This window comes from Haliotis cracherodii, unplaced genomic scaffold (genome assembly GCF_022045235.1).
Source record: "Haliotis cracherodii isolate W230 unplaced genomic scaffold, xgHalCrac1.p SCAF_30, whole genome shotgun sequence".
Lineage (NCBI taxonomy): Eukaryota > Metazoa > Mollusca > Gastropoda > Lepetellida > Haliotidae > Haliotis > Haliotis cracherodii.
The window spans coordinates 2,285,251-2,313,167 of record NW_027266287.1 but is presented as its reverse complement, the minus strand read 5'-3'; the positions used below and the strand labels follow the sequence as shown (position 1 = coordinate 2,313,167).

At 40.2% G+C, this 27,917-nt stretch overlaps 2 protein-coding genes across 2 annotated transcripts; one reads left to right on the top strand and one right to left on the bottom strand.

Moving 5' to 3' along the window:
• Positions 1 to 90: 90 nt before the first annotated feature.
• LOC139476959 (paired box protein Pax-6-like) lies at positions 91 to 15,956 on the top strand (the record flags this gene model as incomplete). Its single annotated transcript, XM_071259511.1, has 5 exons — positions 91 to 226; positions 11,032 to 11,187; positions 12,315 to 12,557; positions 13,780 to 13,961; positions 15,000 to 15,956. Coding segments are annotated over 5 exons (1,038 nt in total), but the record flags the coding sequence as incomplete, so codon positions are not given.
• Positions 15,957 to 17,209: 1,253 nt separating this feature from the next.
• Positions 17,210 to 22,077, bottom strand: LOC139476958 (cytadherence high molecular weight protein 3-like). The gene is made up of 3 exons (XM_071259510.1): positions 21,913 to 22,077; positions 20,838 to 20,843; positions 17,210 to 17,644 (listed from the first exon to the last, which is right to left on the bottom strand). Exons 1-3 carry the CDS (start codon positions 22,075 to 22,077, stop codon positions 17,210 to 17,212), a joined length of 606 nt encoding a protein of 201 aa, XP_071115611.1.
• Between the last annotated feature and the right edge of the window lie 5,840 nt (positions 22,078 to 27,917).

Genomic DNA, 27,917 nt, shown 5'->3' with positions numbered 1-27,917 from the left:
ACATGCGTAATGGAATCACGAGCAAGTGGTGATTATTAACTCTATGCGTATTAAGCAAGTGTTGTTTTTCTTCACAGACAATGTCTTTGAACCATTCTCCAGCGCCTCCAAACCTCCGCGTCCCCCCACCAAACCCCTTCCTCCCCCTCCCCCCACTGTTCCCCCCCACCCCCAGGTGATGCCCGTCACACATTGGCCTCACGTGACTACCTGCAGAGAGTATGGAGTGAGTAGTTTTATTTCTGTTTTTGTTACGAATTTGTTTAATAAACTCCGGGCAAAAGAAAATGTTGATGGTCGCTGAAAATAAAACAAACAAGAAATGATTATTCGATGGTGATGTATTTGATACGGGTGTCATAGTTGTTTTTTGGACCTCAAGTTGGTAGTATTTCGGCCACCGTTTTTATCCTAGCAACGTTTCGATAATGTTTTTAATTTTTTGTCAAATCCTATTGAAAAGTGTATGCTTTCTTTGCCGGCAGTTTATATTGCAAACTAAGTATGACCAAATTGATATACGTGTATTTTTAACTACAATATATCAGTTGTTAACATGGAATTCTGAAACAAAGAGACAATTATTTGACTGCGGGGAAAGCGGGGATAAAACAAAATTTATAAAGTAGGTAAAGTGCGATTGATGCAATTACCACATGGGTAAAAATCGACGGTATTTTTACCATTACGGTAGCGTTACCATAGTTAAAATACTATTGCTATACTATTGTTATAACGGTACAACTACTGCAACGGTATAGTTGTCTTACCGTTCGACAGTGATTCATTCGCATTATTTAACACGACAAAGCTGATAGTGATTTAAATTCACATGCTTTTGTTGTAGGCAGAATCGTACGCTGGACTCTCCATTTAGTACAGATGTTTTGTGGTTCTACAATTTTTAGTCCCTTTTATTTACCCGTCCTTCGCGTGTTCATTCAACGGTACAGCTGATTGCATGTGACGTTGTTGATTTAAGGACGTATACTTCTTATTATTGTTAATGATTTTATGGAGGAATGTATATTAATAAATAATTATAATTATATGATGATATAAAAATCTATTAAATGTAGACGTATGTAATTCTTCAATCAATGTATAGTTTGAAGAAAATTATTATCATCATCATCATCATCATCACCACATTATTATTATCAATATGATGATGATGATGATGATGATGATGATGATGATGATGATGATGATGATGATTGATACTATGAATACTATGGCTCGGCATCGATTTAACAATTGATATTTAAATGTGTCATAGATGTTAATACTATTGGACAACCATCCTGCGTCGACAATTCGTTCAATCGTTCACACCCCGGGTAAATAGCGTGCATGGACCCAGTATGGCATTATCCTCTCTTGGGCAATAAAAATAGTTCCCTACGAATGTGGCAAAGGAGAAAGGTTGTCTAAAATGTGTGTCATAACTGGTTGGGATTTATTACCCGATATTTAGACCCGTCAAGAGCCGGGATAGAATAGGTCTTCAGTAACCCATGCTTGTCGTAAGAGGCGGGTTTGTTTATTATTATTGACCACACGTTACCGACCTGCTGAGGCTTTTTTCCAAAAGAGGAAACCCGTTGAAATCCGGGTTAGAATAGGTCTTCAGCAACCCATGCTTGTCATAAAAGGCGACTATGCTTGTCGTAAGAGGCGACTAACGGGATCAGGTGGTCAGGCTCGCTGACTTGGTTGATGCATGTCATCGTTCCCAATTGCGTTGATCGATGATATCAATCATTGGATTGTCTGGTCCAGACTCGATTATTTACAGACCGCCGCCATATACAATGTAGCTGGAATATTGCTGAGTGCGGCGTTAAACATCAAAACAACCAACCAACCAGATTTTTTTACCGTGTACATTTCAAAAGGTAAGCACGTGCGTTACGTGAATCACAAGCGTGAACTTCCAGCATGGCTAATTTGTGGGTCAATGATGAGATTTGTGGTGCAGTCCGTATATTTTAGCTGATTAGTATAAAAAAACTAGAAGTCCCTTCTTTGTTAGAGCAGTCATGGTAGCCTTTAACGGTTCGGTCGTCACGTCGACGACCCGTGTTTGTTTTTATCAACAAGCCACAAAAAGTGAAGCCCTTTCTTTGTGTGCCAAGTTGTGTTATTTCTGGAATGTTGTTGTTAACAATACCGACCTTTATACAAGTTTTGAAAAACCGTTATACATACAAACGAATCCTGCATTCGCTCACTTCATTAAAGATTCGTGGAACTTTGTACAGTGAAGTCCCGTTAATCCGACATGGTTGGTTGCATATGATTATGTCGGATTAACGAGTCTGTCGGATAAACGATATTAGGTATTCTTAACGTTTGTCAACGAAAATCGGACATCTTCACGATAGATAAGAACGACATGTGTACCTTGTAATAAAATAATTAAAAACGAAATAACCCTAAATAATATATTTTTAGGTCATTTCTTATAGTGTTCGAGACTCAGCATGTCTTTCAGAGATTTTACAGATGTTAAAGCGTTCGCTTTGATCGAAATCGTGAGGATAACCTCAAACTCGATACAATCAGGTGTTTGTATTTCCTAATTGACTTAAAATCCGTTTTGAGATAACAGCACACGGTACAATACGTATTTGACTCAGGCTCGTAGATCCGGACAATGTGCATCGCCTTGAATTCTGTTCACTGCCTTTAAAGCAATAAGAATTCGTCTTGAATTTTGGATCCAAGCACTTTTGTTAGGATCCTTATAGTATTAATTTGCTGTCACTCCTTCAAAAATATTTAAAATATGTTTAGCTCCTTAAAATGACGCATATCAGTGTGCACCCGTCGCCACAACGGTAACAATCCTGCCTGTCGGGGATGACGTCACGTATGGAGACGACGCAATAGTTATTAGGTGACATGGCCGCATTATTTACGAAGTCAAACGACCATGGCATGTAAACAGATTTCAGCGTTCCCAGATGACGATAGTTACAACATTTACGGCGCTCCCGAGTCAGATATGCAATGAAACGTACGAGTGTCCCCTTACACTTTAAACCTTTGCAACAGATGTGTTCAGTTTATTTTCGAAAACATCATTAAAATCACGAACAAATCCTTTGTAACCGACAGCACGAATTTAACGTGTTCCCCTGGATGTATGCTTTGTAATGATACGTCATTAGGTTTTTGGTGGTTAATTAAAAATGCAACTTGATAAAACCCAGATAACATTTTATTGTTTTATTTATTAGTAAAAGTGAATGCAAGCTGAATAGTTGATTCAAACAACAAACCCAACATGGCGGTGTACATTACCTGTTATAGCTGAAGTTATAATAACAATATTATAATATTTATGTATACGGGGCTGCCTTAAACTCGCATATTTTGCTCGTCATTAATATAGGGTTTACTCCATGCCTTATCATAATATCGCACTAATACGAATTTCAGCTGAATGATAGTGTGGTCCCAACCCATTGAAAATGTACATTATCAAACGAATTGACAAGTCTCCGAGTGATGGTAAGTTAAATTACCGTTATGCGGGTTGGTTTTAAAGACAATATAAAATATAAAATCAATAAAGTTTTGTCCTGGGGTAAATTATATGTAAATGTTTACGACAATGAAACTATCTGGTTTGTGGTTTTTTGCGTTCTGGGTGGCTGTGCCCGCGCGCGCTCGTGTGTGTGTGTGTGTTTGCGTTTTGTAAGACTGCATGCAGTGTTATGGACAGGTGGATAAAAAATATCTCTTGATCCGTATTCAATGTGCCATTGTGGATGCTGAGAAAAAGAAACACCATGATAAAACATTTACATCGTATTTCGATTTGCATTTCGTGAAGTTGCAAACGTTAGTTTTGGTATTGCAGCCATTATAAGGAAACATGATAGCTGACAGTTAATATTGTAACTATTCAATTATTATTAATTCAGAACCCTGGGCAGTCTTTACATAAAATAAGGACCAATTGCAATTTTGACAGTTGCCATTAATCAACAAATGAGTACAGAATTTATTGTGTACAATTTAAAAACGAAGCGAATGTGTATGGTTTTTTTTATTTTAACGGGGTATATCTGATCTTGTATATCACATAATTGGCCAACGCAACGCATGTCCTCAATGCCCTAATCATCTTCATATTTGTGAAAAATCAGATGTTTAATTTGTATTTTATTTGGGAATATATTTCTCGCAAATTTCATTAAAATATCCTAAAGATATTCGTGATCCATAACGTTTTTCGTTTAGTATATATTAGGATATTTTAAAATATATATATATGTATATACACAAGAATGAGGTAAATGTTCACTCGGTGTACATGTAATATATAATAAAATAAAAAAGTCAACGTTAGTCCATCATCTTCTTTATATCAGTTTCAAACATAGTACTTTCGCTGTGTCTATTCGTATATATTATGTAAAATATAATTTTTTAAGGTTCTCTCTCTCTCTCTCTCTCTCTCTCTCTCTCTCTCTCTCTCTCTCTCTCTCTCTCTCTCTCTCTCTCAATAATCGTCATTATTAATCGAGTAATAAAATACACATAACTGAAGTACGGGGCAATACATACAATAAACTCGATTCAAGACAACGTTAAGTTGCTGAAAAAACCGAAACCATGTCACATGGTTAGAAAATTTAACACATTATAGGTTGGATCTTTGAGCAACCATGTGCTTTACAAATACACACGTAATAGGTCGGTAGAATATTATTGGGTCGGTTGAAGCGTACACAATGCATTGTCCATTTATTTGCAATTGACGTCATAAAACCAGAGTGTCATACAAAATCCTTTCCCACACATGTTAACAAACAAATCATGTTTCGAACATTTGCTTGTCCTATCTGCGCAAATAATAACCCATTGTGGCTTTAAGCGTGTCGTGAGAATAGAGCACCTCTTTCTACTGTTGAGCATGCGTCGACAACAGGTGCCAACTAGTCAATACCGACACCCGATGAACCCTTTTGAACCAACTTATCAGATATATAACATGTGACAATCAAATATACTTAATTAACGCTTATCTTGTGTTAACAGACCCATTTTGCGATCGGTGATTACAAAGCGGTACGTGGGATGACGGGCGTCATTGTCGCACGCTGATTGGCTAACATCAATTATAACGTGTCCTGATTGGCTTGAAGTTGAGAATCGGTAAAGCGTTCATCATTTTCCGTTGGGGCGGTGACAGGAATCACTGCTAGCGGAAGCTTCAGGCTTTAGACATTTGAAGATAAATTTGCAGATTGTGGGTAATTATATTTCGTATCGTTGGATCTTGCGAGCGATATGTTTAATATACGTCTATTGATTTCATACATAACAACGAAGAGGGCCGTGTGCGCGGACAAAGGCGATGGCTCAATGACATATGGTTATAATAAATCGACGACTATTTCAATAACTAGCTATTACTATTACGACGTATGGGATCAATATGTGTATACAAAGTGGGATTAATGTTGTTCATATCTATACAATTGGATCGAGTTCCTGTTAGACTAAAATGGATATTTGTGATAAAATATTCATTATATTTCGTCCATTGTTGCTAAAAGCTTATAAACACATGCGTCACTGACAAACAATCACAAACTAGATGCATCATTTTTTGCATCCATTAGGGATGAGAGATTTGGGTTAGTGTTTTCAAATTAAATACCACAACAAAATAGTACTCGCGACTTATCTAAGGATTAAATTTTGGTCTAGAAACAGCTGTTTAACACAGAAAAGGTTATTTGTTCGAGACTGTCACTTGATAATCTTAACATGAAAATAATTATTATCGCGGTTTCGATTAAATCGATTAAATCGAAACCGAAACCATTTACAAATTATTCTGGTTCTGAGGTGGACAGATGGATGTGTAGGCCATTTTGTATTTTGATTATTAAGGTGTATCATATTTATAAATACCTGAGAGTTCTATATAAATATTTATAAATACCTGAGAGTTCTATATAAATATTTATAAATACGTAAACGTGAGAGTTCAAGTTGTGGTTTAACGGAAGTGAGTGATTATGGTTTTACGCCGCTTTTAGCAATATTCCAGCAATATCACGGCGGGGAACACCAGAAATGGGCTTCACACATTGTACCCTTATGGGAATCGAACCCGGGTATTCGGCGTGACGAGCGAACGCTTTAACCTCCAGACTACCCGACCGCCCCGGTTTAACGTCGGTACAGGTTAGTTTAACCAAGGACAGAGGAATGACCTTATCAAAAGACGCACAATCCACACTGTGTGTGGAATTGCGAATCTCATTGATGTCGTTTAGCTGTAATACGATTTAAATCGTGTGTAGACGCCCTGTTTTTAATGTAAAAAGAATGTTAATAAATAAAACAAATTAATAATGGTTTGGGGAGTGGACGACTTACGATAGACTCAAATTTACTTTCTGAAATGAAAATATTTTTGAATCTGTTTGTGCGTTAAATTATCTTGATATATTATATAATGTTGCACAGGAACTCTTACAGAAACTGGAGAAATCTAGAATTGTAGATTTGTTGGGGAGGTTTCGAATATTTTTGCTTTCAATATCTGTATGAGAGCTACACTACTGTGTGTGAATCGTCATGTAGAGTGGCGTGAACTAATACTGGCAAATTTTCAAAAAGACGAAACTGTAAATATATATAATAACCACAGCGACTCGTAATAGGTCAGTAAATAAAAATTATGTATTCCCATATGTAACTTATATTCTCTGCTAACATATAGGCGCGCATGTTTTTATTTACTGCCAATAATGAGTTCCTATAATGACCCATATACCCACTCAACAGATTGAATCGGCCGCTTCTTGTCAATTTCAGTGACTTGTTTTGATTACAAAGTGTAATCAATGTCCATCAGCACATGTGATTGACAGGAGCGAGATAAACACTCGCCCACACATCGGAAGCACGTGCGCAAGGTAACATAAGGCCCCTTGACAACGGGTATATGTTACGGGAATATATCGGTTCATAGTCTCTTGTTACAGTCAATGTGTAAAATGACTGGAATTTCCACTTAGGTAATTTACAAAACGCCAAAATATTTCAGTCATTTTGCAGTTATCTTACCACTTATTATATTTGATGACGAATTCCAGACATGTCTACGCTCTATTTTATCACACAGGGACTGAAAATGACAGTATTGAGAGACAACGAAGGTCAATCTATTCATGGTGTATGTTTTTATTTCTTTTACTTCTAATCCTAACATAATTAGTCTATTGTGATATTTAGTAAGCCCTTTTGAAATTCATAATAACCTTTAGTCAATCTGACAGGAAGATAACTGATATATTATATATATTTATAACATTTGAAATTCAAACCGTTGTTCTTATTTCTTTATGATAAAACGGTATGTGTAACAATGTGTAGTATATATAAGACATTAAAGATGCCCAAATATTTTTGTATAAGAAAACAAAAAGTTTTAATATTTGTGATTAAAAAACGTTCAGTATTAATATATTGCCATCATTACGGAAACGTAATTATTTGGTTTAAAAGAATATTTTCCTCTGCGAAAAATGACTCTTTTAAAACAAACTTGACAATATCTGTGACATATGATTTTTGTTTTGTTTGGTTTGTTGTTTTACGCCGCACTCAGCAATATTCCAGCTATATGACGGCGGTCTGTAGATATTCGAGTCTGGACCAGATAATTCATGAGCATCGATCCACGTAATTGGGATCGATGATATGCATCAACCAAGTTATCGAACCTGACCACCCGATCCCGTTAGTCGCCTCTTACGACAAGTATAGTCGCCTTTTACGGCAAGACCTATTCTACCCCGGGTCTTCACAGGTCCTGTTACATATGAGCCATCTAAAGAATTCCACGTGCTGTAACAACCGTCACATCTGTTTCGTTTTAGAATTTACTTAAAGTGTAATTAAGTTCTGTTCTTTGGGTTATAGAAAAGAATAAGCTAATTATTATATTTCCGGGTAATATTTCTGTAGCAGGGCGTGGAGTCATCCCACAGATGACATCCTTACCTTACAACATGCTGACGGGGTTAACCTCTTTGGTCATGTGGACAAGGCGTCCGACCTCGGATCAGAAGGTCCGTGGTTCGAATCCCATCACGGGACTCGGAAATGTTATGTCCGCTACATGTCAAAATCGTCATTGAAACCATTACTTAAAAATTAGTATTACAACCATGAGAATTATGTGCATAGCTTAATTCAAGAGAACCTTTTTTAGTTCCGGGACCGTTTTGGAGGATAATTGTGATCATTCTGTATTTGTTGCTTCTTGGCAAAGGGGTAATTATATGGGGTATGAAGCGGAATATAGCCTAACGACTTAGAACATGCACAAAGAACTTCCGCAGTTGCAGGAACCGTGCCATCCTCCCTTTTCAAACATGACTTTCCGCATTGGTTTAGTGTTGAGCACGCAACGACGAAAATCAATACGGCTAGTGATCCGACAAGTAACACAAAGCACAAAACTGATCAGGAGAGAATAGAACACATTGTTTATTGTCTGGGGTAAGTGTTCACTCAACAAATACTCCAAAGGTTGTTGGAAAACAGGGCACTGTTTACGCTAGTGTGTGCGTCTTATTATTTTCAGAGCAAATTATGTATCGGAAATCGCTTAAACGACCACTAAGCCCTCTGTATCGTTATCGCAAGTGTTCTTCGCGCGCGTCGCGACGACAAACTCCCAGTCTTTTCTCAAACCTGATTATCACGTTCCAAGTCAACTCGATCAGATATTGCTGTGTAATCTCGGCGTTTTCCCCGGCCTTACGAACGCAAAGCTAAACACCTGTTAATGCTTGTATTGTCACTATATTAATTCACTTAAAACAAACTGTTCCGACAGGTGGCGGCGCGTGCCGAGAAGGAGATTTGGCTCGTGCGCAGCGCGTGGGGGGCGCGTGACTTCGTCCGGGGGGAGGTGGGTAGATGGAAATATGCGAGGGGTAACGAGCCCACCCAACAACCTATTTGACCCCGGGCGTGGGAGCACCCGGGTGTGGCGCTGACGGTCTCTGTGATCATAAACCGCAGTAGTGCGAACAATGACGACACATTGTATATAATACCTTTGATATAATCTGAAGCATGTGGAATGTGTTTGCCCATATCGAACGTATGAATAAAAATAACAATAATTATCAAAAACAAATCAACAACTTTCAATAGTTTTTACTAAAAACTGCAGGCGTTATTGTCGCTTATGCACATATTTCCAAAACTATCACTTTCTAATTTTGATTTTTTTAAAAAGGAATAAAATAAACTGTTTCCCAGAGCACAGCTGCGTCAGAAACCGCAATTATAATTTGTGTAGTGCAAGAGATCTAGCCATATTTCCATCAGTGGGCAACATGTGTGAACTAATGGCAAACTGGTGATCACTGGTACAGTTCGAACAGTGCTCCTTTACAAATATCATAGATAGAGTATAAATTAGAATTACATTAAAACGTGACAGTCATTGAACTTTCAAAAAATAACATTTGAATTAACTGGTTCCATTCATCACATGATCCGATCACTTTTAATCACGTTTCTAAACAGTTGACAAGTTACGGCTCATTAAGTTTTCGAATAGGTTTCAAAACGCAGTTGGTATTTCAAAGCAATCGCGCCATTATAGGATTAATTGCGTGGAACGGAAAATGGGAGATTTTAAAACAACCGCACTTAAAAGCACTTTAAATTTTTTTATTTTTTTTTCATAAATTAATTAAATTAAAATCATGTATGTATTTGTAGGCACTCGTAACGTATTGACAGGTACTCCAATTGTACGCTCAGATTAACCTCATCTTCCTGTTTAATTAAAAAACCCTTATTACCACATATGACAGATAATTAAGGCTTGTATTTGGAATACATTTGCCACAATTAATGAATTCGAAAACAAAACTTTTTATGCAATTGAAAATTGAAGGAACTGTTGTTAGATTTGATTATGTCTATTAAACCACCACCCATTCGTGCAACAGTGTGCAAAACGTTACCCGTAATTGGGTAATTTGGGGTAAAATTAAATTTGTTCAATGGAAACTGTAAGATATAAATATGCAACCACGTGGCCCCTACCATGCTGAAGTGTTGTAAATTGGGCTGAAAAAATCATGCTTAAAGTCACGATTTGGATATATTAGAAATTATTATGTGGAATCTGTTATAAAATTTGATGTTTTTTGTTCTTGTAAAGTGATCAAACACTGAATTCTGCAATCGTATCTGAATGATTTCATTAAAATACAAAATAATTAATTGTCATCTATCTTTATGAACGAAATAGCTACGCGCTCGTCTTGAAGATCCCGCAAACCAGCATCCTTATCCCACGTTTTTTAATGTTTAGAACCACTACGCCCATCTTATGTAGGGCCTCGACTCTAAGGCCATCTATATGTCTTGTATTATGTGTTTCAAACAGCAGGGGAGTGGGCGGGCGAAATAAAAATAAAAAATAATATTTCACTAATTATGGAACTTATTTTATGACATTTTAAAGTTGAAAACACCCGTTGCCAGTCTTTAAAATAATACATGGCGTACATCGAGTCCCTTTGCTTCGGAAATGAATTTTTAATAAACATATCTTAATAAAAATCAAGCTGACCTGAACGTGCAATGGTATTTTTTTTATCATATGGGGGCATAATTTTCCTCAGTGGCGGGGAAAATTGAGATACGAAAATTTTATTTTTTTGCGTCGGAATGAGTGAGTGAGTGAGTGAGTATGATTTTACGCAGCTTTTAGCAGTATTCCAGCAATATCACGGCGGGGGACACCAGAAATGGGTTTCACACATTGTACCCATGTCGGGAATCGAACCCGGGTCTTCGGCGTGACGGGAGAACGCTTTAACCACTAGGCTACCTCGTCGGAATGATAAGTCAAGGTGTGTTTGAGAAGAGAAATCAATAAACCACGGACAGCCTAAAGTCAAGGTTATCCCTTTTTTCAGGAGCTTTCCTCGCTCAACCCCTCTCTCTCTCCATCCTCAGGTCGTCTGTATGATCCATTCACGTTCAGATGTAACAGCATCGGAGGCAGCAAGCCCAAGGTGGCGACGCCTGGTGTCGTGTCCAAGATAGAGGACCTCAAGAGGAACAACCCAACTATGTTTGCATGGGAGATCCGAGACAGACTGTTAGCGGAAGGTGAGCTAAATGGACCCGACTTGTTTGTAGCGTAACAACGAACTAACGGTGCTCGACTGTAGTTCATGATATCATGTTTGTTATTCCTACTATACTGAACAAAAAAGTTTTGGATGATGGATCTTTTTGGGGATATTTTTAAGACATTGTGTGCTCAGTCTTAACTGCAAAAATATCCCCCAAAACATTCATGATCCCTTACTTTCTTTGTTCAGTATATATGACGGCTGCTTGTAGATAATGAAGACTGGGCCCAAATAAACCAGTGATTGGAAAGTTTGTTTGTTTACTGCTTAACGCCGCACTCAGAAATATTCCAGCTGTATGAAGGCGGTCTGTAAATGATCGAGCCTGGAACAGACAATTCAGTGATTGATATCATGAGCATCGACCCACGCAATTGGGATACGATGACATGCATCAACCAAGTCAGCGAACCTGACCACCCGATCCCGTAGTCGCTTCTTACGACAAGCATAATCGCCTTTTACGGCAAGCATGGGTTGCTGAATACCTATTCTACCCTGTGATTGAATGGAAAGTAAATCAGTTGTTTAGGAAATGCTGCATAAGAAATGTCCTCGGGTTTCAGAAATTTCAAATTTGTTCGCGAGACATGCTAGTTGTTCTGGAATATAGTGTGTTGTGGGTCCTAGCAAAATTCTATGGCTCCTCTATTCACAGAAATTGTTCGGCTTGAATGACTGAATATCAAAATATTGTCTCAAACAACCTTGTGTCCAGTCGGAATCGGCGTAAAAGACACTGTCATGTATTTTTATAGAAGACATTGTCATATATCCTTACATAAAACACGACCCGTGAAGATCCGGGTTAGAATAGGTCTTCAGCAATCCATGCTTGTCGTAAGAGGTGACAATGCTTGTCGTAAGAGGCAACTAACGGGGTCGGGTGGTCAGGCTCGCAGACTTGGTCGATGCATGTCATCGTATCCCAATTGCGTGGATCGATGTTCATGATATCAATCACTGAATTGTCTCGTGCAGACTCGATTATTTACAGAATAGCTGGAATATTGCTGAGTGTGACGTTAAACAACAAACAAACAAACATAAAACACCGTTATATATTCCTATATAAGGCAGTGGTATATATTCTTGCCCCAGGCGTGTGCACGCAGTCCAACCTCCCCAGCGTCAGCTCAATCAACCGAATCCTCCGGAACAGAGCAGCAGAACGCGCAGCCGCAGAGTACGCTAAGATGGCGACACACGTGCTGCAGCCTCTTTATCATCCTTTATGGGGACCAGCAGTGGCGCCGCCTCCTAGCCTTCATCAGAGTAGTCGCCCCTTTGTCAAACCCCAAGACCCTTGGATCATGGAGAGAGATTGTGAATCTTCAGACGAAGGTTGGTGTTGCTACTGAAATATGTCCAAAATATTTCACTTTTCAAGTCTGCTTTAGATGACTTCGCGCCACGATTGTCTCAAGCTCCACATTTCATCGCCATCGAGTGATACTTAAAGGCTTACAGACCTAAAGCAACACGTGATTTATAACGTACAGTTAGTACGCATATGCAGAAAAAAACAGTGAAACTATAAATATTACGATACTGTTAACATCGATCTGGGATTAAGCAGGGCTTGGAATTAGCGGTCGATGACGACCTTTATGAGAACAGAACCGCCTCCGTGGTGTAGTGGATAGAGCGTCTGCCCGGAGACCGCATCTGTGGTGTAGTGGATAGAGCGGCTGCCCGGAGACCGCCTCCGTGGTGTAGTGAATAGAGCGTCTGCCCGGAGACCGCCTCCGTAGTGTAATGGATAGAGCGTCTTCCCGGAGACCGCCTCCGTGGTGTAGTGGATAGAGCGTCTTCCCGGAGACCGCCTCTGTGGTGTAGTGGATAGAGCGGCTGCCCGGAGACCGCCTCCGTGGTGTAGTTGATAGAGCCTCTTCCCGGAGACCGCCTCCGTGGTGTAATGGATAGAGCGTCTTCCCGGAGACCGCCTCTGTGGTGTAGTGGATAGAGCGGCTGCCCGGAGACCGCCTCCGTGGTGTAATGGATAGAGCGTCTTCCCAGAGACCGCCTCCGTGGTGTAGTTGATAGCGCGTCTTCCCGGAGACCGCCTCTGTGGTGTAGTGGATAGAGCTTCTGCCCGGAGACCGTCTCCGTGGCGTAGTGGATAGAGCGTCTGCCCGGAGACCGTCTTCGTGGTTTTGTGGATAGAGTGTCTGCCCGGACACCGTCTCTGTGGTGTAGTGGATAGAGCGTCCGCCCGGAGACCGCCTCCGTGGTGTGGTCGATAGAACGTCTGCCTAGAGACCGCCTCAGTGGTCGATTATTAGAGCGTCTGCCTGGAGTGCGGCAGGTCGGTGGTTCGATCCCCGCTCCGTCATACCGAACGACGTACAAATGGTGCTTGTTGTTTCCCTGCCTAGCGCTGGGCATCAGATAGAGAAACTAAACAGGTCGGCTAGTGGTTAAAACGTTCGCTCGTCACGCCGATCACCCGGGTTCGATTCCTGACATGGCTACAATGTGTATAGCCCATTTCTGGTGTCCCCCGCCGTGAAATTGCCGAATATTGCTAAAAGCGGCGTAAAACCATACTCACTCACTCTTTCAGATCCACTCGGCAGCAGCCCCGACAGTTCCGACCATCACCAGAAGCTGAGGAGGAACAGGACGACTTTCACACAGGAGCAGCTGGAGGTGCTTGAGAAGGAGTTCCACAGGACTCACTACCCTGGGGTCGCCACCCGGGAAGACCTCGCTTCCAAAACGAATCTTTCGGAGGCCAGAGTGCAGGTGAGACACAACCCATGCCCAGCAAACAACAATAATAACCATAATCATAACAAATGTATGCTACAAGCAGAGTCCATTGTATGATTCCGACTGTAGCATGTAGCAATGAATGACATTCAAATAGTGACGGTATACGTACCAGAGTCCGTGAAACGGTGATTGTATCCAGTCCTTCCGGTGACACGCGTCACAAACACATGCAAAGGCTTGTCAACTGTTCACGTGAAATGCCTCATTCAGGCCTGTAAATAATCGAGTCTGGACTAGACAACCCAGTGACTGACATTAAAAGCACTCATCCACACCGTCGGTGCGCTGGGGAACATTTCTACCCAGTCCTCAAGGGGACTGCCTCAAAGAAATGATATAATTGACTGCTCACTTTAAGTGCGATGACCCCGAGTGATCTATGCGTGTTTGAACCTATAGAGCGTCGGGTGGTCAGGCTCGGCGACTTGCGCGTCATCGTGCTTCGTTGACGTGGAGACCGCCTCCGTGGTCTAGTGGTAGAGCGTCCGCCCGGAGAGCGGAAGGTCGGGGGTTCGATCCCCGGCCGCGTCATACCAAAAGACGTTAATAGATGGTACTTGTTGTCACCCTGTCTGGCGCTCGGCATTAAGGGGCTAAAACAAGGACTGGTCGGCTCGGAGTCAGTATACAGTGTCTGAGTGGGGTACTCATGTTAAACTGCGGCATGGTATCTCAGTGGGCTAGCACTATAAATCGGCATCAGCCTGGACTAGTACAAGCAGCCACAGCCACACACCCACACCCACACACACACATATGTGCATGCACGTCGCTATATAAGTGCAATAATCTTGGACGCGACGTTAAACCCAATTTCACCTCACCTCGTTGGCGCCGATTAAACTCGTTTGTATGGACGGTACTTGAATATTAAATGATTTCCGCACTATCAAGAAGCATATATTATGTTCCTGAATCACACGCAAGGAATTCCATGGATCATTGAAGAAAAGGCGATTGATTATAATCTGAATAATCACTGCAATCTGAAATATCATTATTTTTTAGGTGTGGTTTTCCAACAGACGGGCGAAATGGCGACGTCACCAGCGTCTGAAGCTCCTCCACACATCATCTCCCTTCGTCTTCCGCTACCCCACGCTTCCTGTCCCCCCACACACACCGATGGAGACATTCCGACTGTTGCCAGGGTTACCACCCACGTCACTGGCAAGCACGAGTGACCTCAGCCGTCTGACCTCTCAACGTGAGGCCTTGACCCCGCCCACCCCACGCCTCTCCCTGGGCAGTGAACATTCTGCCTTCCAGCCTCTTGACAAATCCCCGGGGTCGGAATCAACCACACCCAAATCCCCTCCCCCCTCATGACCGGCACGTGAGACAATTATGCCGTTATGGGATGTTTCTGGTTTGGAGAACAGCTTTCAAAGACAATGATCACCACCACGTGTACCGATCGATGATGAAGAAAAAAATAATTTCATTGGTCATCAGGTAATCTCGCTTTTCTTTCATCTGGACGGCCAAGCTTCTGAACCCCTCTCCAGATTACCAAGGTTTGTGGTCAAGCGAGGTCAACTTCTAGGGTGGAGAATATGACCTAGTGGGAATAGGGATGCCAACCCATTTTTGGATGCCCCTGTTGTTCCGGATGCCGTAGTGCAGTACGCCGGATGCCATGAAATGTTTCTCTGGTTCTTGGATGCCAATACTTCAATGTTGAAATACATTTTTCATCTTTTATTCTTATAAAGAGTGTCATATAAATAAAATAGTTAGCTCCAAGCTCACGAGCACGCATGGTGAAGCATTCAGTATGAAATCTCAGTCTAGGTTACTTGTCCGGGCATGGGCGTGTTTCAATAGGTACTTTGTCTTGTCACACGAAGTGTCTAAATAGATAGGGTTGGTTGGTTTGTTGTTTTACGCCGCACTCAGCAATATTCCAGCTATATGACGGCGGTCTGTAAATAATCGAATCTGGACCGGACAATCCAGTGAATGACATCACGAGCATCGATTTAAGCAATTGGGATCGATGACATGCTTCAACCAAGTCAGCGAGCCTGACCACCCGACCCCGTCAGTCGCCTCTTACGACAAGCACAGTCGCCTCTTAGGACAAGCATAGTCGCCTTTTACGGCAAGCATGGGTTGCTGAAGACCTATTCTACCCCGGATCTTCACGGGTTAAATAGATACGAAGTAGTCTCGGCTTGATATATAACGTGTCAACGTAGATCGATCTTTGTTCATAATGTTAATCACTGGTTTGTCTGGCCCAGACTAAATGGTAACGTTAACAGGCCGCCGTCATAGAAATTTGCTTGAACCTACAATGCACTATATTCCAGAACTAGCATGTCCCGCGAACGAATGTTTTCTGAAACCCGAGGACTTCTCTTATACAGCATTTTGTGAACAACTGATTTACTTTCCAATCACGGGGGAGAATATGTCTTCAGCAAGTTTTGCTTGCCGTGAAAGGCGACTATGCTTGTCGTAAGAGGCGGCTAACGGGGTCGGATGGTCAGGCTCGCTGACTTGGTTGAAGCATGTCACCGATCCCAATTGCGTGGTCGATGCTCATGATGTCAATCACTGGATTGTCTGTTCCAGGCTCGATCATTTACAGACTGCCGTCATACAGCTGGAATACTGCTGAGTGCGGCGTAAAACAACGATCAAACATGATCTAGCTGACTCCCAGAATCCCAGTACTTGCATCTGTTGGTTGATGTGGCGTTAAACAATAAATACTCATTCAGCACGTGCATTTCCCTCAGGAAGTCTGGCGGAGACATTTTTGGGGATGATTACTTTGTATGGTCTTGATAAGGAAACAGTGCAAAACAGTAAAGTGTCGACAATAATTATGGCAAAAAGAAGAAAAAGTCACGTGACCACATAACGTTTAAATATAGTATGAGGAGTTATCTCCCATGAAGAGAACCCACGAGAAGAAATTTCATTTGCAGTCTTGGCAAAACACAAGCACAATTATTTTAACATCGTCAACATGCGTTCGCCTGAAGACGATTGTACAGACGCCTCTACACTTATTGTAAATGTTGTACATCTAGTCAATGAATGGTTTAAAATATGATGTCTCTGTATATATTTACAAAGTACAATAAAGCAAAATCTCTTCATCATTCTGCAGTCTGAAGTCTTTGTCTGTGGAAACTACAGTCTTTCGCAACTTTGTCACTTGTCGGGCAGAGCTTAAGGGCGTACGTTAGCCAAGCAGTCTTTACTCAATACTCAAGCAGTGCTTTGCGTTTGATCTGTGGTTTGAGTTTGAGCAGTGGTTTGAGTTTAATCTGTGGTTTGAGTTTGAGCAGTGGTTTGAGTTTGAGCAGTGGTTTGTGTTTGATGTGTGGTTTGAGTTTGAGCAGTGGTTTGAGTTTGATCTGTGGGTTGAGTTTGATCTGTGGTTTGAGTTTGAGCAGTGGTTTGAGTTTGAGCAGTGGTTTGAGTTTGACCTGTCGTTTGAGTTTGAGCAGTGGTTTGAGTTTGAGCAGTGGGTTGAGTTTGATCTGTCGTTTGCGTTTGATCTGTGGATTGAGTTTGGTCTGTCGTTTGAGTTTGAGCAGTTGTTTGAGTTTGATCTGTTGTTTAAGTTTGATCTGTGGTTTGAGTGTGGTTCGGCTGTCAAATCTATCAATTTTGTCGGCACTTTTGCAGGTTTTCTAAGAAATGGCAAATATTACCATACAAGACATACGACACAAGTATTTACGAAGAGAAGGGCGTCTCTCTTGTCAATAGTATCATTGTGAATTTCTATTTTTTAATGTAGAAAAGGAAATTGTGTTGACACACGTCGGGAATTGAACCAGGGTCTTCGGCGTGACGAGCGAACGCTTTAACCACTAGGCTACCCCATCGCCCCAGCAAGCGCCGTCTTTATCTAATCTGTCAGTGTTTAAGTTATTCGGGAGGGTCTTGTTTTATTTGTTTTTTTGGAATTGCCTGATTTGTTTGTTCGTTGTTTGACGCCGCACTCAGCAATATTCCAGCTATATGACGGCGGTCTGTAAATGATCGAGTCTGGACTAGACATTCCGGTGATTAATATTATGAGCATCGATCTACGCAATTATGATACGATGACATGCATCAACCAAGTCAGCGAGCCTGACCACCTGATCCCGTTAGTCGCCTCTTACGACAAGCAGGGGTTGCTGAAGACCTATTCTAACCCGGATTTTCACGGTCGTCCTGTTTGAAAAAAAGCCTCAGCAGGTCGGTAATGTGTGATCATCCACAGGACCATGTTACTGATAATAATAATAAACAAACCCGCAAAAAAATCGCAGACATTTACTCACATTTCATGCAGCCAACAGACCATTTGAAGAGCTTAGAGCCAAAAGGTGCCAAAATGGTCCTTTCTGTATATTATTGCATAAATAACATCTATGAGTTCTTGTCTACTTGTAGAGAAATTGTATGTTTTCATTGATAAGTTTTTGAAATATAGCTATTTAAAATTCTGTAAAAGGGCCAAAGTCAAGTTCGATATAGACCAAAGTCACTTTGCTAGATTTTGGCCCTTTTAGCTCTCATTTCCGTGTGTGGTTGAGACTGGTTGTTCATGATCAAGAGATTTTGAAAGTTTGGAGTCTGGTCAGGTGAAATTAGGTTCAACGTTGCGTCCAAGATTATTGCACTTATATAGCGACGTGCACGCACGTGTGCGTGGCTGCTTGTATTACTCCTGAGTGATGTCGATTTATAGTGCTAGCTCACTGAGATACCATGCCGCAGTTTAACATGAATACCCCACTCAGACACAGTATACTGACACCGAGCCGACCAGTCCTTGTTTTAGCCCCTTAATGCCGAGCGCAAGACAGGGTAACAACAAGTACCATCTTTTAACGTCTTTTGGTATGACGTGGTCGGGATTCGAACCCCGGACCTTCCGCTCTCCGGGCGGACGCTCTACCACTAGACCACGGAGGCGGTCTGTTTTGTAATACGATTCAGCAGATTCAGCAGGTAGGTAACTTGTGGTCAGCATTTATAACATTAATATCAGTGGACATGGCGAAAACATCGGAAAGACAATGATATCATACAACCAACGCAAGTCCAGCTTTTGTTCACGTTGACTCAAACGCATTAATCAACAGTTAAAATTATGTTTGTTTGGTATTTAACATCTCACTCAGCAGTGTTCCATCTGTATTGACGGCGGCTCTAAATAATCAATCCTCGACCTGACAATCCAGTGATTGATATCATGGGCATCGGAAAACGATGACATGCATCTCGCCTTACAAGCAGTCGCCTTTTACAGCAAGCACGGGCATATAATGTGAGTGAGTGAGTTGGGTTTAACGCCGCTTTTATCAGTATTCCAGTTATATCACGGCGTGTCAGCTTAATTTGGGATGAAAGCCTGAAGTGATGCAGGTGTTAGACGTTTACCACTTCGGTGAAACCCACGAGCACGGATATGGTGCTGACAAACATAGAAACATAATCGGCGTGAACCGGGATTCGAACCCACAATCACAGGTTTCTGGCGTGCCCAAGGGACGCAACTCTGCATAGCGAATCGCGGCGCCTTAGACGACTGGGCCACCCGTGTCCCCTACTGTATTGGAATAAAATATTGTTAATATTTGTTAATGAGTTACCCACAATATTGAAGCAATTCCATAAAAGTGCTTCACCTTGGCGCTTCAAAGTAAGTCGATATGATTAGCAATTAAGGCACATAACATAGGCGATAATTATGTTATATATTCCTAGTCGAAACCTAAAATTTCATTTTAAAATTTCTCATGCATTCCGAAGTGAAGTCATATTCTTCTCATATTTTCATTTTCTTGTATTGGCGGCCATCGTGGGGGCCATGTTGTCCGCCATATACGCTAAATCAAATTTCTCAAGCTCATATATATGAGGTATTTGAACTATTCATGTGTTCAAATAAAACAATTTGGTGTACAAGAATGTTTGTGTTGCTCATAGTAATTTTTGTGATATGTAGATATATATTTGTTTTGTTTTTTAACAGGATGGGTGCTCATGAACTCATCACATGTGACATCACAGATCCATGACTCGAGATGTACCCTTTCTCTCGTGCACGATTTGTGTGTAAAGTTTGGAAATCACGTGCAACATATCCATTTTTTATTTTTATTTTGTCATTAATTGGTACACATTGGAAACATCTCTCCTCAACCTACATACTTCTCTATATGTTTCCATGGTTCGCGTTTCTGTTGGCTTGGCATTTTAATGTAGCTACGCGAAAAATACAAACATTTGCAGAGTAAATTACCGTTTACCACCATTAATATTTAAAGCAAGGAAAAACGATATGGTCCATGTCATCAGAGATGGTGCAAGACACGTGCGTGCAAAAGAGGCGAAAGCATTTTGTGATCATGCTTGACTGATTGTTAGTTTTGTCATTAAGTAGTACACATTGGAAACTTCTCTTCTTAACCTACATACTTATCTGTATGTTTCTATGGTTCGCGTTTCTTTTGACGGTGAGTTTATTACGACACCGTAAACATCATCTATTCTGAAACTAAAAGATCAACAATGTTGAAATGCACCCATCTTGTTCCCATCAATGATGATACCCAAATTTCTGCGACAGGTTCTAATCCGTTCTGTGGCCATTTTGAAAACTCTGTTTATGGACATTACTTGGCCATGTTTGTTCAAAATATGACGTCGGTGGTTTTGTTAAGTTGCAACACGTACTGTATGTCCCGTGTAGTGCAATATTTTATAGACGGTGTTGAGAAAGGGTGTAGACGTTCTTTTGGGTTTGGAAATATGTGAGTCACCTTGAATGCCAACTTCGGTTGGATAAAGCATACCACATATCACATATCATATATAACATACCACATACTGCATAACACATAACAAAAAATACATATGAGTCACACAACATACCACATATCACATACCACATGCCACATACCACATATCACATATCATATATCTCATGTGAGTGAGTGAGTATGGTTTTACGCCGCTTTTAGCAATATGCCAGCAATATCACTGCGGGGGACACCAGAAATGGGCTTCACACATTGTACCCATGTCGGGAATCGAACCCGGGTCTTCGGCGTGACGAGCGAACACTTTAACCACTGGGCTACCCGACCGCCCCATATCTCATGTAACATTACAGATATCGTATAACACATAAAATATTTCAAATATCACATTTCACATGTCGCATATCACATTTTTCTATAACACATGGAATGGTTTTCAGAAGGAGTCAATAACAAAACCCTAATGCAGTACGGCATTTCGTTTGAACCTGGTTTAGACGTGCATAGGATATAATCTATCACAAATCACATAATGCATATCAAAAAGCACATAGCACGTATGGGAAAACACCAGTCACATAACACATACCACACAACAACATCACAGAACACCTATTAAATAACACATATCATACTTCACATATCTTTTCAACAGAACATGTATCTACACCCTGGTAAACGTGAAAAGGTCCACATTTCACCCAATCATTTAAAGACTTCTTCATGCTGGAAATATACGTATTCCAAAGTCACAGGATCATTAGCTACATTTATTTACGAGTTTTATACCTTACAAGGACTTAGACTTTTTTTCGGAATTTTATCCAGGACGAGCTGAATGTATTCAAGAATGGGTGGTTGTGTTTTGATCATGTGACAACGATTTCAGCTATTAATGACTCTCTTTTGTGGCCTTTATATACTTTCGAAATGGCATATGATTCCTTAAGCAGACAAAACGGGATAATTTGGCAATAATGGTAAAAATATTCAACGATTTTGAGGCGTTAGATGAAAGTTTCAGAGGCCGTGTGCTGATAAACGGATGCACTACTGAATAGTTAACTGTTATGCCTGTGAATTCTTTTGCCTTCTTGTTGACCTTTTTGCTAATTTAAACGATGAACGCCATGAACCTCCACAAACACTGCCGCAATGAGAGGAATGGTTGGTGTAGGTGATAGGAATCTTGGCGTGATGGTGGTGTAGATGGTGTGACTGTTGGGGTCGTGATGTTGTGGATGGAATTCTTGGGTTGATGGTGATGTAGGTGATGTGAAGTGCTTTCCATTGGTTTCCATTGTAAACGCAGATAATAATTCATTATCATCAAGGTTTTCGAGAGAGTAAAGGTTTTCATTTAGTGTTACCAAATAGCCGTCAGAAGATCATTTGCTGTTTTCATGGTAATAAATGCCATCACAGCAAAAAAAGTGTAGGTTTCTGTTTCCCGGAAACCTTCCGGATACCTTCAGCAACCTTCAATTGTCTTGGTACTTTTCACATATGTTTCTATGTCTCTCACACTAAATTAGATAAAATGCCCCGCCGAGGGCTTGACAAATGTTTTGGAAGGTTTCCGGAATGCATCCGGGCTGGATTTAAAGTGGGAAGGTATGCAGAAGGTTTCTGGGAGGTTTCCGAAAACGGAAACCTTTACACCTTTTTCTCTGTGCTTACTCGAAAATAGGTCCTGATATGTCAAGTAAAGAATATGTTGTACCTGAAATATCACCACACCTTTCCGGCATCGCTGATTGGTTACTCATCAAATGATGGCGGAGTTGGTAGATAACTGGGTTACCCTCACACAGTACAATGTACCAACATCAAACGAAGTCAGAAGTAATAGCAACATTTTATTTGTATAGTGATACATTGAGGAATAATGTTGACACGAAGACGTACCGACATTAGTGGTCTGATTGAAACGTTTTGTCATACATCTTGAAATGATGAACTTGATTAAATACTAGTACCAGAATTATTTCGTGCGGATGTACCCTTCGCACTGAGGGGCATGTTCGTCTGCCATTGGAGCCATCGCGGGACTTGGGTACTCTGCCCCTTTGTGCGCGATATCTCGCTGATATTTAATTTTGTACACACAACATGGTGTCATCATGAAATTATCACGTAATACCAAACAGACATTTTACATACATATGAACCAACATCTAACGATAACCTTTCGCACGTCATTCATCATCCTCATTTATTGTATTCTGGCCATAGGCCCATATCCATACAATAACATTATATATATACAATTTTGTACATGTACAAGTATAAACATGCAGACTTATATGCACAGAGATGTGCACGTGTACAATTTTGTTAAAAATAAGTCGCATCACAACACAACAAGAAGAGATTAAAGCTTTTGATTAATGAAGGCAAATGACCTCAAGAATAATTAAACATCATTTGTACAAAGACGGTTGCGAAGTCGTGAACCATAATTAATGAATAGGATAGTATTCTTTTGTTGGTCGTTAGATATTTCATCAAAACGGAGGAGCTTGATTAGTGTATTGATGTTTTGGGGTAAACCTTGGAAATATTTTGTTCTGAGCGATTCATATCATGGACAGATAAGCATAAAATGGTATTCGTTTTCAATAAATGTGGGTCAAAAAGGACAAAAACGCATTTTTAAACTGAGGAAAAACGACCCGTATTACATACAATTTTGGACATGTACAAGTATAAACATGCAGACTTATATGCACAGAGATGTGCACGTGTACAATTTTGTTAAAAATAAGTATGCAGAAGGTTTTTCTCTGTGCTTACTCGAAAATAGGCCCTGAAATGTCAAGTAAAGAATATGTTGTACCTGAAATATCACCACACCTTTCCGGCATCGCTGATTGGTTACTCATCAAATGATGGCGGAGTTGGTAGATAACTGGGTAACCCTCACACAATACAATGTACCAACATCAAACGAAGTCAGAAGTAATAGCAACATTTTATTTGTATAGTGATACATTGAGGAATAATGTTGACACGAAGACGTACCGACATTAGTGGTCTGATTGAAACGTTTTGTCATACATCTTGAAATGATGAACTTGATTAAATACTAGTACCAGAATTATTTCGTGCAGATATACCCTTCGCACTGAGGGGCATGTTCGTCTGCCATTGGATACATTCGACAGTGAATACAAAATATCAGCGAGCCATTGCGAGACTTGGGTACTCTGCCTCTTCATGCGCGATATCTCGCTGATATTTTGTACACACAACATGGTGTCATCATGAAATTATCACGTAATACCAAACAGACATTTTACATACATATGAACCAACATCTAACGATAACTTTTCTCACGTCATTCAAAACTATATGTCTTGTAGGACGAGAAGGATATCTACTTTTGGGATAAATGTATGGCGGTTCTAATTCCAACAATCGTTGGTTTTGAATATTTCAGGTTCACCCTGTTTACGTATATGTAGGTCTTTCTTTCTTTAGGATATTATTAAAAACAAATGGTCATTTAAAACGTCTTTGACCGGCAAATAGCTAGAAAGCGCCCAATGTATCAAATGGAAGGTAGTGTGTAGTGTTGCGTTACACCTTAGTACATGGCGAATGTATGTCCTGATTTAAACCCACTCTCTGAGGTTTCAGACAAGCCTAAGGGACGAAACTCTGCCCTGCGAATTACGGCGCCTCAGACGAGTTGACGGGTTGACGAATGTTATAAGGGTAACGCTATTTTTCAGGGCATTATCATTTGCAGAAGCCCGACGAAGGAGTGCAGTTGAAAAGACCGAGGGCTTCTGCAAATGATAATGCCCTGAAAAATAGCGTTACCGTTATTATAGCTAAAATGGATGGAATTTCTTATCAAATAAAAAGAAACAACAATATCGATTTTGAAACATTTACTGCAATCAACACGAATGTCACTGACCCACTTTTACAAATATGGAAACGTCATAGAACAAACCAGATGACGTCACTATTGAACGTTACGTCACCTATCCCTATCCTCTGACGTCACCTAACAACGGGCGTGATAATGGCCCGTCGGCAAGTAATATGAGGGCATTATCAAGTTACAGTAGCCCGCTCATTTCTGATAACATGCGGGCGTTTTTATGATAATTCTATTCATTTTAGCTATAATACGTGTTATACGTGAACATTGCCCTACACAAAAATACATTAATGCGAGGAATGGTTCTCTTTAAATATTACCAGTTGCATGATTCAACATCACGGTTAACATGCTAATTGTGAAATGATAATGGAAAACTGGTTTTGTAAGTATTCTTCTGCATTGATTCGTGACAGTGTTTCTGTGTCCTTCAACGTCATTCGACATGTCAAACATCACCGCCTTTCATCCTGACAGCGACAGTGTTTTCTCTGTGTTCTCAAAGTGTTCTGAAAGAGAAGTTTTCAGTCATAATCCATAGTGTCTAAACATCTTGAATGTCAGGTATCAGGTCCATACGCTCGCTGTCTTGATAGTGCTACTCTTTAAAGTAACCCTCAACAGTGTTCAGAGCAGATTGTTAAACACCCGGGTATGGTTGTATTGCCCAGTGTGGATCAACAATGCCCCGTTGATATCTGTCCCTCATTTCACAACCTGGCTTTTTTTTTTTATTAAACCGTACCTGCCAACACACAAGTACGAATTTGTCATGGCTTCTTTATCAGTCGATTTTATTAAACCGTACCTGCCAACACACAAGTACGAATTTGTCATGGCTTCTTTATCAGTCGATTTTATTAAACCGCACCTGCTAACACACAAGTACGAATTTGTCATGGCTTCTTTATCAGTCGATTTTATTAAACCGTACCTGCCAAACCACAAGTACGTATTTGTCATGGCTTCTTTATCAGTCGATTTTATTAAACCGTACCTGCTAACACACAAGTACGAATTTGTCATGGCTTCTTTATCAGTCGATTTTATTAAACCGTACCTGCCAACACACAAGTACGAATTTGTCATGGCTTCTTTATCAGTCGATTTTATTAAACCGTACCTGCCAACACACAAGTACGTATTTGTCATGGCTTCTTTATCAGTCGATTTTATTAAACCGTACCTGCCAACACACAAGTACGAATTTGTCATGGCTTCTTTATCAGTCGATTTTATTAAACCGTACCTGCCAACACACAAGTACGTATTTGTCATGGCTTCTTTATCAGTCGATTTTATTAAACCGTACCTGCTAACACACAAGTACGAATTTGTCATGGCTTCTTTATCAGTCGATTTTATTAAACCGTACCTGCTAACACACAGGTACGTATTTGTTATGGCTTGTTTATCAGTCGATTTTATTAAACCGTACCTGCTAACACACAGGTACGTATTTGTTATGGCTTCTTTATCAGTCGATTTTATTAAACCGTACCTGCTAACACACAAGTACGAATTTGTCATGGCTTCTTTATCAGTCGATTTTATTAAACCGTACCTGCCAACACACAAGTACGAATTTGTCATGGCTTCTTTATCAGTCGATTTTATTAAACCGTACCTGCCAACACACAAGTACGTATTTGTTATGGCTTCTTTATCAGTCGATTTTATTAAACCGTACCTGCCAACACACAAGTACGAATTTGTCATGGCTTCTTTATCAGTCGATTTTATTAAACCGTACCTGCCAACACACAAGTACGTATTTGTCATGGCTTCTTTATCAGTCGATTTTATTAAACCGTACCTGCTAACACACAAGTACGAATTTGTCATGGCTTCTTTATCAGTCGATTTTATTAAACCGTACCTGCTAACACACAGGTACGTATTTGTTATGGCTTCTTTATCAGTCGATTTTATTAAACCGTACCTGCTAACACACAGGTACGTATTTGTTATGGCTTCTTTATCAGTCGATTTTATTAAACCGTACCTGCTAACACACAGGTACGTATTTGTTATGGCTTCTTTATCAGTCGATTTTATTAAACCGTACCTGCCAACACACAAGTACGTATTTGTCATGGCTTCTTTATCAGTCGATTTTATTAAACCGTACCTGCTAACACACAAGTACGAATTTGTCATGGCTTCTTTATCAGTCGATTTTATTAAACCGTACCTGCTAACACACAGGTACGTATTTGTTATGGCTTGTTTATCAGTCGATTGTTGTTCCACTTCTGTGGAAGTTTTTGGCAATGTCACCTTGAGATCTTGCAACATCGCAGGGTTTTATGCATAATGACCTACAAGCCTCAACCCTGAAGGTCAAGATGACATAAAACGATCTAAAGAATGACTTACGAAAGACTTCACGAACACCTGGAGTCATCACTGATTTTCAATGATCCATTCAGAATATTTTTATCACTATTGTGCCTATTACGTTAAATGGAATCTGTTTCTGCAGATAATCGACACTGATAGTTCTCTGGCGATGACGTTTTAAATATATATTTACATTACATTCAGCATTTGTTTAAGTAACAATTACAAATTTGAAATAATTATTGCAGACAAACATGAAAATACAGGTGCACACATTTATGTCAAATATTGAAATAAATGTGAGGTAAATTATGACGTTCTCAATGTCACAACATGGGGAAAGATTTACTTTGCAAAATATAATGTGAAAGGTAAATTTGAATGAGTAAAGATGGTAAATAGTTGAATGAATCAGACTACATAATAATTTTATAACCTTACCTTTCCACCTTTTATTTAATTAAAATGACTCGAGCCTATGTGATTATAATTAGACTGAACACTTATTTTGTCTTGCAAATGGAACCTCCATACTTCTTGGTGAAATTGGCTAGGTCTACCATAAAGGAGAACATAAGTCAGAATTTATATTCATTTAAACTATTGGCTCAATAGTTGTCTGTATATTCCTTTCCGCCCTACACAGGTATAATGCAATCTACTTGTGAATGTGGGTAACGTGTAAAACAATTGTTTTCTATCCCTTCAGCACATAACAGGGGTATGTGTGTCACTGTACACATAGTATGCCATTATACATTATTCATGGTTTGGTTTTGCATTTAAATATTCTTATAAGCCGTTTATATTTTACCAAAGGAACAAACATACAAACAAAATACATGTATTATTATGCAGTGCCTCACGAATCTATTGCTACGGATTAATTCTGTCGATCCTAG